The 15,905-nt window shown below is 46.6% G+C and overlaps 1 protein-coding gene across 2 annotated transcripts in view; it reads right to left on the bottom strand.

Annotated features, from left to right (window-relative positions):
- Positions 1–2,618, bottom strand: part of PPP1R14C (protein phosphatase 1 regulatory inhibitor subunit 14C) — an 84,672-nt gene extending 82,054 nt beyond the window's left edge. For both annotated transcript variants that reach the window (XM_080941766.1, XM_080941767.1), the window contains exon 1: positions 1,869–2,618. In XM_080941766.1, coding sequence (XP_080797892.1) covers positions 1,869–2,174 — 306 coding nt within the window. In that variant the 5' untranslated portion in view covers positions 2,175–2,618. The remainder of the gene's footprint in view (positions 1–1,868) is intronic.
- Between the last annotated feature and the right edge of the window lie 13,287 nt (positions 2,619–15,905).

The following is a 15,905-nucleotide window of genomic DNA, read 5'->3' as shown; positions in this document are numbered from 1 at the left end:
AGAAAAGGTACAGAAGAGAGAAGCTACTACTAAAACTGGAGCCCCATCAGTGGAGGAATGGATGGGAAGAGGCCATGCATGGCTGCCTAGGGCTCTACCTGCCTCTTTAATAGTTAGCAGAGGTGCCATCGGTACCGTGTTCATTGCTAACACTCTTCTGACTGACAGATAAAAGGGGAACATTGACACACTGCGATGTGTGCAGAACATCTTATGTAAGTTCACCACAAAAGCTCAGCTCAAACGCTCTAGTTGTCTGTTATGGCCAAAGGCCTAAAAGTCCAAGGGGGCTGGTGGGGGGAGGGGCACAAGGAAAAGACTGAAAGTCATATTTACCCATTGAAATGTGGGTCTAAACTACATGTTCAATGCAGCGAACATTGAAAGTTCCACTCCCAACCCCCACAACCAATTACTCTACAGATTATGTGAAATACATAAGTTACCAGGCTAAGCAGGTGAGCTCTTGCTGGTTTCCCCCGCGTCTCTTATGAAGCATTGTTAATGTCAGCAATAGTAACTCAAACCTTCTCAAACCCAAAATGTACTACTAAAGCCAACAGGAAATAAAAGAAAATTAATTATATTCTATAGAGGCATGACTGAACACATCCACCCATCCAACAGGAATTCCATGTAAATCAAACACGCTGTTTCTCTAAAGAGTTTCAACATCTTCCTAATTAAAAAAAAAAAAAAAAAAAACAAAACCAAAAAAACCCATGACTATGTTTAATTTTGCCAATTTTTATTTATGCAGCTAGGCTTTTTGTGAGAGCTAGACCAGAAAAGATAATATTATTTTTACAAGCTTATTGCTTATACAATCAAGCTTCATTATATCACAATCACTCATCTATAGTCAGCATGGAGAATACTGTTGCTTTGTGTGATCTGAACGCTAAAGAAAATATATATTCACAACAGGCCATAAAACACCATAGGAGAGCCTACGTGGACTGCTAAAGCCAGCGAGTTCATCTGTCTTTATCCTTCCCTCCCCCCCAAAAGCCCAGTAGTTGCAAGAACACAAATCTAGCTTTAACTTGGAAGCCACATTCTTAATTATTAATCTCCTCCACGCTTACATCTTCCCAAACTAGTCTCCACTAACCAAAATAGAGCACTTCATTGAGTCCCCCCTGTTTCTAAAGACTCTCGGGAAATCATTTTTCTCCCTCCATTAAACGTACGTGTTCGAGACCCGTGCGTAACTTCAGTCCCTGAACTGTAGGGAACCTAGGCGCCTGTAGGTGAGAATAACAGAGCTTGGGAAGGAAAGGAAGCTGCGACAAAGCCTAACGTGAGCCTCTTGGGGAAGAATCTTGAGGAGTAGGGTTCGGGGGTGGGTGGCTGAAAAGGAGGGAGTGTCGGTCTCACAGTTATGATGTACAGTTTAAGGAGCTAGGAGGGAGTCTGAGATCCCCAGTCTCCACTTCTGGAACATCCTTCCTCATCGACCTAGCCACAGAAATCTGGGTGGTTACTCACTATGGCGCCCCCTCCTTTCCCCAGTCTCTACTAGGGCGCAGGCAAAGCAAGTCACCTAAGGCTAGTTCCACTGGGTGTAGTTAGAGCTGCGCAGACACGCTCCGGGAACACGGAGGAAAGCACGGAGCTTCTCGGGACCCAACCCTCCCATCAAGGGAGCCCACAGCTCTCCCTGGCACCAGGCAGCGGGTGTCCCAAATGCTGCGCCCTGGCGCCAGAGGGCACCCCGGGGAGAGAGATCACACAGCGACGCGCTCCCAGGGCTCAGTCCTCAGGAGCTGGGGCAGTGGGCTCCAGGAGCCAGAGCCACAAAAAATTCCCAGGTAGGCACAGAGGAGCTGGAGAGGTCCCGACCCTCCCGGCCAGTGTCCAGGTACCTCACAGCCGTACAGCTGACCCAGCTGCTCCACGATCCATTCTTCCAGCACCAGCCGCTTCCGAAGCTCCTTACGGTCGTATTTCACGGTCACTTTTCCCTGCTGGTGGCGTCGCTGCTGCTGTTGCACTTGCCCGGCGGCGGCCACCGCGGCCACCGGCGCCGAGTCCTCCCTTGAGGAGCCGGAGCCGCTGCTGCTGGATCCTGGGCTGCCGCCGGTGCCACCCCGGGGACTCTGGAAGAAGACGCGCGCGCCGCCGCCGCCGGCCCCGCCGGCCGCCTCACCGCCGCCGGTCACCACCGACATGTCCCCGCGCGCCGGAGCCTGAGAGGGGCCCGGAGAAGGGACGGGCGAGCGCCCCGCGCCGCTACCACCGCGGCCCCGGCAGCCGCATACGATGGCCCGCACCTGCTCCGCGCGCCTAGCCTCTGGATCCTCGCGGAGGGAGGAGGGAAGAGGGCGGGAGATGAGGGCGGGGACCAAAGCCTTAAAGACGCCTCCAAGGACCCCGGTGCTCCAGCCCCAGAGACCGCCCCCGGCTTGGAAGTCGTCTGAGGTAGAGAATCTGTGCCCGGGGACAGAGGGGCTGTGTAGTCCAGGGGGGAGACTGGCGTGGATCGTCTGGGTGGCAGGGGACAGTAGGTACTCTGCGCGGGCGTCCTCCTCTCTTGTCCTGCAGACGCGAACTGCGCTTCTGGAACAACCTTGGGGCACACGTAATCTGTCGACTGAACCCCTCAGTCTGGACCAGCTCTGTCCCACTGGGTAAAGGTCGTGGGAAATGACGGCGCTGTGGGATCCTCTCGCTGTGGCTCTCCGAGGATGGCTGGTTACTGTCTCCTCCCCTTTCCTTCGGCCCCACCCCGCGGCTCCAAACACACATTCCTATTCACGCCATGACCACCACAGATGCCACTTCCTCTGTCGGATTGGGAAGAAAATTGAAGAGGCGTTGTTTGTGCAATCACCGCGCCTGAAAAATTATTCCCAGGCTGGTTTTCTTTTTTTCTTAGCAAGCGCCTGTTTCACCCTAAGCTGGACACTGAAGACTTGAGATAGCCCAGCCGGTGAGGGGCTAAAGGCATCAAGACCTGGAGCATTTCAGCTCAGCCACCAGCTTCCTCACAGGGCCCTTTCTAAACAACCTCTCCCCCCTCTACCCTCCCCCACTCCCAGGAAGGCAGCTGCATTAACTAGCTTACTTGAAAAACATCATGCAAGCAAGTAGAATTACGAATGAATGAGCTTATTATAACGTTTAGGACTAAGAGGTGGAATGGGGAATTATAAACAGAAGGGAGTAAGAGAGAGAGAGAGTGTGTGTGTGTGTGTAAAATTACAGGGAGACACTAACATATTCCTGTTGTACATAACAACTCATTTCTGTTCAGACAACGGAAAGAAACCACAAAGGCATTCAGAGAGAAGCAACCAATGTTTAAGGTTGTTTAAAAAAAAAAAAAACAAAACCTAGTTGGTGAAGGTTCCCCGAAGGTCTGAGGGGAAAAGAAAACTTCAAGTGCGCTTCCTCTGAGCGTTTTCTACAGCGGAGAGAATGTCTTGGTGGGATTCGCCACTGGACGATGGGAAAATGAAGTAGCCAGTAGGGCACGGCCCTGCGTCATCCGCTGGAGCTTCAGGTCTACCCTACGTTCTCAGGTGTCTTTTTCGATGTGGGGTTTTCCAGCAAGAATGTGATGGGATTTTCCCAGAGTTCCATGCCAGCAGCTCCTTGGAAGGACACCATCGGGCCTGGAAAAGTACAGTGATAGAGGGTCTTACGCGATACAGTGGTTGAGGTAGGCCTAGGACTGCTCTCTCAAGAAGGGAGTCCAAACTAAAAGATCAGAGCTCCAGAAAAAAGAATAGGCCAGGTGTGCATTATTTTGGGTTTACCTTTGAACCTAGAACTTATCAGAGATAAAGAAAACAAACTCCCAGGAGACAAAGGGCATTCTATACATCATTCTATACCCCTGACTGCCTCGTGGGCTGTGTCTTAAATCCAAGAAGTCATGGCTAAGAGGTAGGCATCTTCACAAAATCAAATGTCTACAAGGAGGAAGCGAGGGAGCTCACACTCAGCTGTGCCGCCCTCCCCCACCCCAGTGAGCTGGACCGCCCTCTGGATAGCTGGCTCCTTGCCAAGTTCTCAGGACAGGCTTCAACCAACTTCTGTTAACCAGAACTTAACTTCGGAACCGAAACAACTGAAAGACAGATGAAGGAGAAACTATACAAAGTTTCTGTCCAGGTCTGGTGCTGAAACTCTACAATACTAATAATTCTGAAGACTGTTGGGGATCCTGAGTGGGAAATTCCCGCTCCCTGCTCTGAAACTTGGGACAATGAAGTCAGTCATTGGGGTAGAGCTTCAAAGAAATCATGAAAAATTCACAAAGGTCTTTCTCAAGAATTAAGTCAATTCTTTCTTTCTGCATAGGATGCTTTGTCCTCGGTGGTTAAAACTCAGCTTTCACTTGAGATTTCAAAAATGGCAGAGATGTCATTCAGTAAGAAGATAGGTCCCCTGCGTAGCCTAACATCCCCTAATGAGTCACTGGGATGTACAAGTGGGACCTGAACGGATACAGTGCCCTTCTCCCTAGAAACACATTGTTTCCTAACCAGTATTTAACTGACATTGGACGTGAACTCCACACCGCCCTATCTTCCCAAGCACAAGCCTCAGTCCACGATTGAGAACACAAACCTCCACACCCAGGTCTCTACAGACACTTCAAATACGGATTTGTGTATTTCCAAAGGCAAAGGTAAAATGGATGGGGGTCAAGTAATTCTTCCCAGACTGGATCCTTCTTGCTAAGGTGACTAGTTAAACTAGCAGACTAGTTAAACTAGTGGGCGTCAGTCTTAGAGAGTCCTCGCCTCACATTGGCAAAACCTTGGGCCTGATCTTCACACCAAAGGAAGGGAAAACTGACAGCAAACTTGGCAAAACCAAGAGATATTCTCACCTCTATTGCATAGACATACATATTATATATGTACACACACACACACACACACACAGAGAGAGAGAGAGAGAGAGAGAGAGAAGGGGGAGCTTTGTTTTTTCTTTTGGGTGTGTATTTTCCACTTAATATTTGACTTGGGTGAAGGTGTTTCAGTTTTCTGTAATTATATAGGTCTTTTTTTTATCTGAGTATGATCTTTATGTCTGAAGTTAGATAAAAATTTTTTAAGTAAATTTTTTTCTTAAACTTTTAAAAAAGTGTATATGAGTACACTGTAGCTGTCTTCAGACACACCAGAAGACGGCATCAGATCCCATTACAGATGGGTGTGAGCCACCATGTGGTTGCTGGGAATTGAACTCAGGACCTCTGGAAGTGCAGTCAGTGCTCTTAACCACTGAGCCATCTCTCCAGCCCTAGATAGGATTTTTAATAAGTGGTTCTGGACATTCTTTGCTCTCCCGGTAAAACAGATGTTATATTAATGTTTATGTTCAGATGAAAATCTCTTTACTCCTTAAAGACTTGATATCATCATAATTACATGATACCTGGTGATCTCCCCTGGGGATGTTATGATTATAGCCTAAGGCCACAAACTTAAACATACCGTCACCCGGAGAAGTAACAGCAGTAATGAGATGTTTAGATGCTTGATGGCAAGATGGCTTAGTGGGTAAAGACACTTGCTGCCCAGCCCAGTGATCGGATTTCTGTCCCTGGAACCCACGTGATGGAAAAAAGACAAATAGCTCGTGCAAGTTGTCTCCTGACCTCCTCACAAGCTGTGTGTGCAAACAAACACACACAGAGAGAAAGAGAGACAGACACATACACACATACGCACAGAGAGACAGACAGACACACACACACACACAGGGAGAGAGAGAGAGAGAGAGAGAGAACCAGACACACAGAGAGGGGGGAATTAATAGAGATGCATAGAACTTAATTCTCTGGAGGCCATGATAACCAAATAAATGGTGGCTTTGAGTCTGACTTTTACCTTAAACAATGAAGACATCCAATCTGTGCATTGGGTCTCTAACCATTCTGCAGAATCTTTTCAGCTCTCAAAATAAAACTACCGACAACAGCGATGCTCCCAGTGTATCAGCGTGGGCTTTCTTCCGATCTCCGTGCCACCTGTTTTGAACGTCTTCTAACTCTAAGCCTTCGATTCTATAATGCAGTCAGAAACTCCAAAACGAATCCAGCTATTACTTGAGTAAATAGCAGCAGCCATTAATCACAAGTCTAAAATTTTGTCTCCATAAAAGTCCTTCTCTGACTGCCCATAGGAGATGAAAGGTGTGGAGGTGAGGTGGGGGTTGCATAGCTTTCACAATGTGTGAATCTCCGTCCTAGTCTAGTGACTTCAACTCATAGAGTATCTTGTTGCTCTCTGTAAAACAAGCTTCAAGTTTGTCTCTAGAGGAAGCTATGCTTCTGTCTAAACATGGGTTCTTGTCTTCCCCCCTTTCTCTGCTGGAAGAGTCCTCCTTCCTGCCATGTCTGTCTCTTCCATAGTCTGGTTACCATCTTCCCCCTGGAAGGGCCCTCAACAAGGTCACCAGCTAACCACGGGAGTTCCTGCTAGCATTTCAACACGGTAGGAATTTGACCCTTGCCACACAGGGTGATTGTTGATCTCCAAGCCCTCTCCTCTGAGGTCCCTGTCACAACTCTGTTGCTGCCTGTCAGTGGCTTTTGTGAGCTCTTTTTCCACTGAGGTAGGTGATTCCCAGCTCTACCCATGACCCAACCCCTGCTCATTACTTAGGTCAACCCACACAGCAAATAGATCGTTCAAAGATGATGAGTTAATCTGGAGTGGGCAGTGAATGGAAATGCACGTGGGCAGACTCGAAGGGGGGAATTCTAAATAAAAGGGGGCGGGGATTATTTCATGAGCCGTTTTGTAGCAATAATTCTTGGGCACGGGAACCAACAGCAAGCGTGGTGACAGCCCCAGACAGAGCGATGTGGAATAGGTACCATTGCAGAGATGGGTTTTGGCTAAGGTTGTGGTGGTCCTTGGGCAATGCTGTCATCTTGCCTAAACCACAGCCTCCTGGCACTTTTACTATCACCTACCTGTCCCAGACACCTCACAACAAGACTGGGTTAGTCTCAGGTCCCAGAACCAGATGGATAGCACAGACTTGCAGTGCAGAGGCCCTGGCAAATACGTTTAAAATAGATGAACACTTTTCTCAATTTATTAATAGAGAAAAATAGAATCACAGTCACAGCTTGCTGAACTGATCTCCGAGTCCACGACAGACACCACAGCATGCCTAGCACTCTTGTTGACACACTGTGCCTCTAAGGTGCAGCCCGGCTCTCCTTCAGTCCCCGGCTGGTTACTGAGTCACTTGGAGCTTTCTTCCACAAATATTAAACATTCCAGCAAGCAACTTTGACCCCAAGGGACTGACACAGATCACGTGCAACATCCTTCCAGACAGAGGTGCCATGAAAGAGATAAAGAGGAGCTGAAGTATGTATCTCAGTGGCATCGCGTTATCTAGGTTCATAAGGCCCAGGGTTCAAACCCAGGCTCCAATCAGTAAGGGTTTCCTAATGACTCCGTGGCTTGTCTTTGTCTCTCCCCAACTTCTCCCCTCTCCTGATCTGTCTGGTCTTTCAGTCCCGAAGGCCTTCCTTCCATTACTGCTGTTGCTTCCCCACAGAGGTTGTTAAATGCAAATATGATCACATCATGCAGACAATACCTCCTGGAGTTTCCATCCCCTTCAGGCTACAGTGCAGAACAGCCTGGCCTTGTGCACAGGCTTGTCTGAAGCTGGCTCTTGCTCTGTTTTAGTGTCCTCTCAAAATCACCGCCCACGGGACTCTCAACAGGAAACCCTTTCAGCCTGCTTTCCCCTGTGACTCTGCCCTGTCTCTTCCCCAGGCTCCCTGGTGTCCTCCAGGTCTTCATTCCTCCTCCATTCTTGTACCTTTGACAAAGTCCTTCCTGACTAGACTAGTGAGATGCTGCTTTCATACTTGGCCATGGCCACCATCCCTGTCTACAGGCCTTGCCTTTATATCCTTGACCTTTCTTTTTCTTCCTCTTTCTTTTATCTACTTGGAAGGTGTGTGTGTGTGTGTGTGTGTGTGTGTGTGTGTGTGTGTGTGTGTGTGTTTATTGGCATATTATACCAGCAGAAGATATACTCATAAGGACAGAAAGTTTGGAGCTCATGTTGATTTTTTTACTTCCTATAAATGGAAGACAAACAATGGTCCCTAAATCTCATTAATGCCAGAGGCCATCTGCCTCTCCCACTAAACTGAAAGCTCTTAGAGAGAACACACAGCTAATTGTTGTGAGAACCTTCAAGAATAAACATAATGCTTAGCATACGACAGTGCCACAAACCAGTGCATGGGTGGGCCTTTCTACACACTATTTTTTTTTTTCTGATTCCTCGAGACAGATATAGAAAAGTCCAGGTCTAAAGCTGAAGATTTAGCTCAGAGGTAGAAAGCACTTGCCAAGTGTTCACATTGTGCTAGATTCAATCCCTAGTACCAAGACATGGACAAGGAAAGAGGAGGAGAGGGGAAAGAAGGGGAGAGGAAAAGGCAGAGAAGAGAGGGGACAAGAAATCTGAGTTTGTTTCATCTCTCCCCAGCACAGGCCCCAACAGAGTGGAACCAGTGTCAGGTCATAGGAAGCAATGGTTCTCCCTCCACAGAGACACTTCCATGAATTTTGTTACATTTCCACAATGAACAAAGAAACAACTGTCTCCCAGTCCTCCCAAGGTCCTACCCTTGAATGGAATCTATACTCTCTGGTTTTTTTGGCATTGGCCTTAGCTTTATAAATGCACTGCTGTGAGCAACGGGCTGAGGAAGCCAGTGGAGAGACAGATTGGAACTCTGACTCTGCAACCTCAAGGAGTGCTGCGGGCTCTTTCTCTTGCCACAGTCGTGAAAGTAGAAATGATACTCAAAGCCACCCCTATTGTGCCATGGCCTGGTTTTGGTTTCCCCAAATTCACCGCACAGCAATGTGTCATCTTGTAGGTACAGCTAACATGTAGCTTGTGTCACTGAGAGTCATTACATCTGACAATGTTCTGACTGGCTTGAATCCTGTTCTGTGTCTAGTGGCACAGTCAAATTCCTCAAAACCCATAAATATCTACTCCTTTCTTTCCGTATTTATGTCACCTTGGGCCAAGTAGCAAACCACTCAGAACCAGTTTGGGAGCCACTCCCTGAAACATATTGTGCTGAAGTCTCGTTTTGTAATTGTAAATGGCCTATAAATTTTAATAACTATGATAATAGCGAAAAGAATTAAGCACTGCCCTCTAGCCTAAGAGAATGAAACACTGGTTTTAATTTCTTGTTGAAGATCTTTCATTAAAATACCAGTGATCCTAATGACCCAGAAAGATGTGAACCTTCCCACTGAGATCATGTGGTCACCACATGCCAACTATATACCGTAGAGGACTGTGTGGGTTCCTTGTTCTAAAAATCAACACCCCATGTGGATCTATGACTGTCAGAATCACTGCATGCTATCATATGCTATGGTAGGGTACATACCAGTAGAGGGATGTCTGGATGCTTGTAAAAGACCTGATACCCCCTAATATCAATTATCTGGAGAACTGGGATGTTCTTCTAGAAACCAGGACTCAATGGCTGCTGCCGATAACAGTTGGAGAAATGTCTTACTACAGCCCTGTGGTTATATTTGGGAGCTTTTAAGGCCACATTGTGCTTATGCCTTTCTCAAGGAAATAGGCCAATGTTCAGTTCAGGGTAGACAGGTCCCATGCTAGTCTTATCTGTCCTTAGATGACCTAGGTTTATAATAGTTTGGGCCTAAAAATACCACAAGTTACCCATCACTAGCACCTACTATGTTTTAGGTAGATGTTATCTCATAGAAATCTCAACAGCCCTGGAGGATAACCGCCTCAGTCTATTTTCCCCCTACTGCTTTGACAAAAATTTATTCCACTCACATTCTGGAGGTAGGGAGGTCCAGAGCATTTGATGATAGCTTCCCAACTGCATTATAATATGTCTCCATCATTGCCTCATGAGACTAACCAAGCAACCAGAGTGAGCTCAATTGTGTGACAAAGCCAGCCCTCTAACAACCCACCAACCCATTGGTCCCTCAGTACATTAGTCCAGTCACAATCACAGAGTCATCTTGACCCAAAAACCTCTTAAAGGCCCCGTTTCTCAACACACTGCTCTGGCAACCCAACTTCCAACACATTCAGATGTTACAACCTGGATGCCCACATCTGCTTTCAAGGCTGATTTCATTCTAGGGAGGGGTAAGTGGGGCTGGGAGTATGGCTCTGGAATAGAGCTCCTTCTTAGTATATAAGGTTCTGGGTTTGATCCTCAGAGAAGGGGGTTACTAACAAAGGGGAGAGAGAGGGAAGGATGAAAGAAGGGAGTAGAAGGGGAGAGAGGAAAGGGGAGCAAAAGAAGTAGAAAATGGATTTACTTGTTGCTGGAACTGTAGCTTAATAATAGAGTACTTACTTTCCTGGCATGTGCTAGGTCCTAGGTTCAACCCTTAATATACTTCTCTTCCCATCCCAAATGTTTTCCAGATGTAATCTATAATATCAACAGTGAGGAGGTTAAAGGAGGGTGGGTACTGTGAGTTTAAATTCAACCTGGGATAAAAGTACCAGGCAAGCTAGAGGTATACATCAGAGACAGAGACAGAGACAGACAGAGAGACAGAGAGATAGAGACAGAAAACAGAGAGAGAGAGAGAGAGAGAGAGAGAGAGAGAGAGAGAGAGAGAATAGTTATGAGCTTCCAGAAGCTAAATAATCCTCTACACAGAGTTTTTGTTTTTTCAGACAGTACAGTTGGGTTCTTATTTTTCATCTGCTGACTGTTTAATCTGTAAGATCCTATTCAAATGTTCCCATCCCGTCTTAGTTCTGGGACTGGGTCTCCATGCTGGAGTCTTGAGTTTATAACCACACAAAATCACTATTCTCCCACGCTGCTTTGGTTTGGTAAATCCTGCAGTCTGGCTCCCTGAGAAAATCTCCGGGGGAGACACAGCAAACCCTGTCTGATAAAGATTGCTTTCAGAGCTCCAAACATGGACTTGCCGGCTGTTCTTCCTCCTCCTCTGCTACCCAGCAACCCCATGCTCTCTGGTGAATGGGATATGGGGTCTTGATATTGTCGTCACTTGAAACCTGACAACAGCTAGGATTGAGGACCTAGAACACTGGGGACAACCTTTTGGGTGACAACTATATTATCCAGACACTATTCTCATTTCGCTCTCCCTTCCCTCTCCTAAATGCTCTCTCTTTTGTGTCTCTGCTCCACAGAACCCTGAATCAGTACCACCACCACCACTAGTACCAGCACCACCATCTTCCCATAAGCCTTTATCCATCCATGCCTATGGGTCAGTGTCCCACAACAGACATGTGAAGGTCAGAAGACAACCTCCAGGAGTCAGTTGTCACCTTCTGCCTAGTGAGCAGGGTCTCCCATGTCACTGCTGCCACACTGAGTCTTCCAGGAGGTGATTCTATCTCTGCCCCTCCCCCATCCCACTAGTGGAGTGCTGGAATGACGAGTGTACACCTTGAATCCACCTCTTCATATGAGTCCCAGGGGTCAAACTGGGATCATCAAGATTGAGAACCTTTGCCCACTGAGCTACCTCTCCAGCGCTACTAGTGAATCTCGTGGAAAGGTAAAAACATGTAGATTATCATTCTGTTAAGTATTCTTACATATCCTTATATCTTTAAAAGAAATCTAGCTGAGAAGTCATTGGGAAATGGTGCCTGCTGTGGGAAGAGTCTGTTTTCTTCAAAGATGTGATTCCTGAGATTACTCATGGTCTAATAGATGGTCCTATACCTGAGTGTTTAAAGGCAACAGTATGTGGAGCAGTTGGATCGATGGGGGTTAACTTTGGAGAAAGGGGTTAACTCATGGTGGAAGGATGCAGGGGAGGAGTTGGGTGGGAAGGCATGGGAGGTAGATTTGATCAAAACACATTATATGAATAAAATTCTCAAGCAATTTCTAAAAATACCTAAGAGAATAGTCTGTCACAACCCTGTGTGCAGGATTACTTTGATCTTAGAAATCATGTGTTATAAAGTAAATAATTGCTCTTCTGTTCCCATGCTTGAGATAACAGAGAAAAAAAAAATCTCGATTGTGTCAAATACATACAGACCAAATTATAACACTGCTGTCGTAATACAGCAAAGGTGGGTCAGCCTAGAAGAGAAAGCAAACAGTAAATGAAGTGTGCACAGGGTAGACGACAAGGCAATGAAGTGTGGAATGCGGGGTAAGGGGAAGTGTTCTCTGCCCTGGCAGCCCAACCCTCAGAAAGAGAGATTGTAAAACAGTCCACAGATGCCCTCCGGCTGTCTGAGCACTCAGGAACCCAGACGGGGTTTTAGACTGAAAAAACCCGGAAGTGCACCAGAGCATGATGGATGGAAGTGCAGCGTCTACAAACTACCCCTTGTGCATATCAGAGCCACGAGGGAAATAACAGCCGTTGAGTCCATAAAAGAACCTCTAGGAAACGCGTGATTCTCGTGAGCCAAGAAATTGAGAGTCTTTCTGAGAAACTCTAAGAAGCTTGTTTGCTTACTGCGCAGCGTCCTCTGATTCGCCCTTTAAAGTCAAGCAGGCGGCCGCGGGACGAGCCAGAGGCCACGTGGGGATGATAAGCCAGGTTATCTGCAATTGATGAGCCTGGAAGGCAGTTCGTTCGGGGCTGGGCAGTGTCCCAGGGCTAATCTGTGTGGGTGAAGTGGGTCCCTCTTCTGACCTCCCGGGACGTCCTCGTCCTTGGGTTCATGCTCTAACTGTTCCATCGTTCAGCACTGCTCTTTCTGGAAGTCCCCCCACAAACCTGACCCTCCTGCGTCTCCTCTTCTCACCATCTTTTCAAGGCGGGCAGTGTTTCGGATCTCCCAGAACAGGAGCAACTCCCAGCTGATATAATCCACTATGAGACTAGGTTGCGTGCGCATGCACACACACACACACACACACACACACACACACACACACACACATACACACACACGCGCGTGCAACTGTAAAAAACAAAAAACAAAACCACTTTGATCATTTCCAGGGCTGCTTAGTTCTTTGTGTGGTGAACGTTCTGGGGCTCTGTCCCGGCCATCAAACTGTAGGCGTCAATGTTTGTCAGCCATAGTTCCTAATGAGACAGTAATAGGTAGTGTGGGAGACAGCCCACAGGATATACTTCCCAAGGCAGAAGGCATCCTAGGTGGCTGGCTTCCACAGGGAACAGTTTCCCACTCACCCTTTGTGTGAAATGAAGGAAATGAATGGAAAATAGCATGCTTAGGATTGGGAATCAGCTGGAAGTCCAAAAAAAAAAAAAAAAAAAAAAAAAAAAAAGATCACCGCGCACACAAACTCGGGCGAGGCCAGCCATAATTCACAGAGGCTGAGCCTGGGCCTCATGAGTGACTCAGAGGATGTTAAAGAAGTGCCGTTGAAAGGCAGAGATCTCTGAGAGGGGACACTAGGAACTTCCCAAGTGTGACCAAAGCACATTTAGAAACGGCGTAGAGGAACCCAACACTCTGGACAAGTAACGTAAGTAAAGTCAGATAACTGCCCAAGACTGATCGGATGGCCTGAATTCAACCCCAGGATGCACATGGAGGAAGGAGAGAACTGAGTCTTCCATGTTGTCCTCTGACCTCCACACATGTACCATAGCGTGAGTATGTCCTCAACACACACACACACACACACACAATAAATACTGTAGTGATCTTTTAAATGTCTCAGAGGACCTTAAAGAGGACAGGAAATAAGGAGGGGTGTCCAACCTTTGGACATTACCACATGAAAGTATTCTCTGCGTTTAATGTTGATATTTATATTCATAGTTATGACAGAACACGTGTGGCCCTTGGGCTACAGTAGACATGTCTGAGGCAGCTTGTCAAAGCTCAGAGATTTAAAATATTAAACCAAAATGGTCTCTGCAAAAAAATGTGTGGATCTAGAGAAAAAAAGCAATTTTAACACGTGAGTTAGATCATAAGACCTCAGAAGAAAAAAAAATCCCGAACAGATTTGGGTGATTGTATTAGAACGGAATTCCTAGTACTTAGTGTGGCATTTGGCAAGCAGTGGGTACAATAAATAAATTCATGACCATATATGCTAATTTTAAAAGTAAAGACATTTAAACACCAAATGACATTTGGTCCAGAAAAAAAAGTTATCTCTATAAGCTATAATGGTTCCATGCTCATTTTTCTGTTTAGGTTATTAAGAGAAAGGCGTTAAGAATCACTTCAAAATGCTGGAAGACAATATTTAATGGAAATATTGATACTATTTATTGCTGCAGTAATGATGACAGCTCTTGTATGACCTGGCAAAATGCCACCCACTGTTTTAAGGGCTTCATTTATCACTGCTCCTTAATCCTTGAATCACCTTGCAGAGAGGCAGGAGAAATTTGGAAGGCAACCTGCTGCCCTGGTTAATTTTTAATACAACCTAGAGATACCCAAGAAGAAGTCGCAAATGAAGCACTGCCTCCATCGACTGGCCTAGAGCCATGTCTGTGACCGTGTCTTGACAGACGTTGGGCGGAGGAGAGCCCAACCTGCTATGGGCAGCTCTATCCCTGAGCAGCCGAGCCTGGGTCGTGTAAGAAAGCTAGCAAACTAGTAAGCAGCATCTTCAGGGGTCTCTGCCTCAGTTGCTGCTTGTGTTCCTGCTCTGGTTTGCATCACTGATAGATTCTGACCTGGAGTGTGAGCCAGCTAAACCCTTCCCCCAGTTGCTATCACAGACACAGAAAAGAAACGAGAACATCTTGGGCTTTTGTTGTTGGGGTTTAGGGGTTTTTGTTTGTTTGTTTTGGGTTGTTTGGGTTTTTGGTTGGCTTTTTTGGTTTGGGGTATGGGGGATTTTTTTAGTAAGTTTTTTTTTTTCTTTTTGGTTTTATTTTAATCACAGCAACAGAAACGAAACTAGAACACCTGCCAGATTGCACTTGTAAAGACAGCAGGCCACTGTAGCCATGTGTTATGTGGCGTCTCATCAACATGATTCTCAGCAAATGTGTACAAAGTTCCCCTGTATGTGATCACAATGTATGCCCATCACGTCTAGACAGGGAAGTTTCCACGTGCCTCTGCAGTCCAGCGTCCTCTTTGTCACGAACACTCACGTGTCTCCACACCCAGGTTCTGTCCCTAAACAGGCTTTTCCCATAAATTTGATTTTTCGGAACCAGGCATCATGCCCTAATGCCTGGGCTACATAGGAAAGTACAGGCTTGTTTGGGTTACCGTATGGGACACCCTGTTTCAAAAACAAAGCAAATCTGATTCTCAGTCTCAGCAAGTTCTTGGTTTCCCAGCCCGGCGTGAACCAGAAACCCTTCAAGTTCACACTGTGAACAAGGTGTGAATTGTGTTGTAAGAAGAACAGAGAATTCAAGCTTGTCTTCCTCAGGGGGATCCTGAGGGTTTGCAACATATTAGTAGGGACCCTGAGTGTTTGCAACTGATTAACCTCACTTCATTGAAAAGCTGAAGTGCCTGTCTGCTGGAAAAGTCATCTTGTGAGAGAGTCCCCTCCAAACATTCCCAAGGTCTTAACAACTTCGTGCATATATGTGAAAGGAGCCTGGTATCTAGGGGACTTAGCTAATGGAGACCATGAACAAACCTGATATGGTAATGTAATGTGTAAATCATCTTTATGTATGGACTCCTCATACATAAAGGACACGCCCCGGGCTATAGCTAGACTATAGATATCTGACCCTTATTGGCATTAAGTGACAAGTCAGAAAACTCTGAATCACTCCATTTGTTTCCTGGGCAACGAAGCAGCATCAGCAGAGTGTGCCCAGGTTCCATGGAGCACTCTCTCCATCTGGCCCGTGTGTCTCAGGCTCCACTCCTGCACCTGCTGCTCCATCGGTAACTGTTCATTAGTGCACACATAGTGCAGCGCACGCCCAAAATAGATACCAGTTCCA

This window comes from Micromys minutus (assembly GCF_963924665.1).
Source record: "Micromys minutus genome assembly, chromosome: 30".
In the NCBI taxonomy this organism is placed as follows: Eukaryota; Metazoa; Chordata; class Mammalia; order Rodentia; family Muridae; genus Micromys; species Micromys minutus.
Note: the sequence above shows the minus strand (reverse complement) of the source record. Positions and strands in the feature narration are given on the sequence as shown.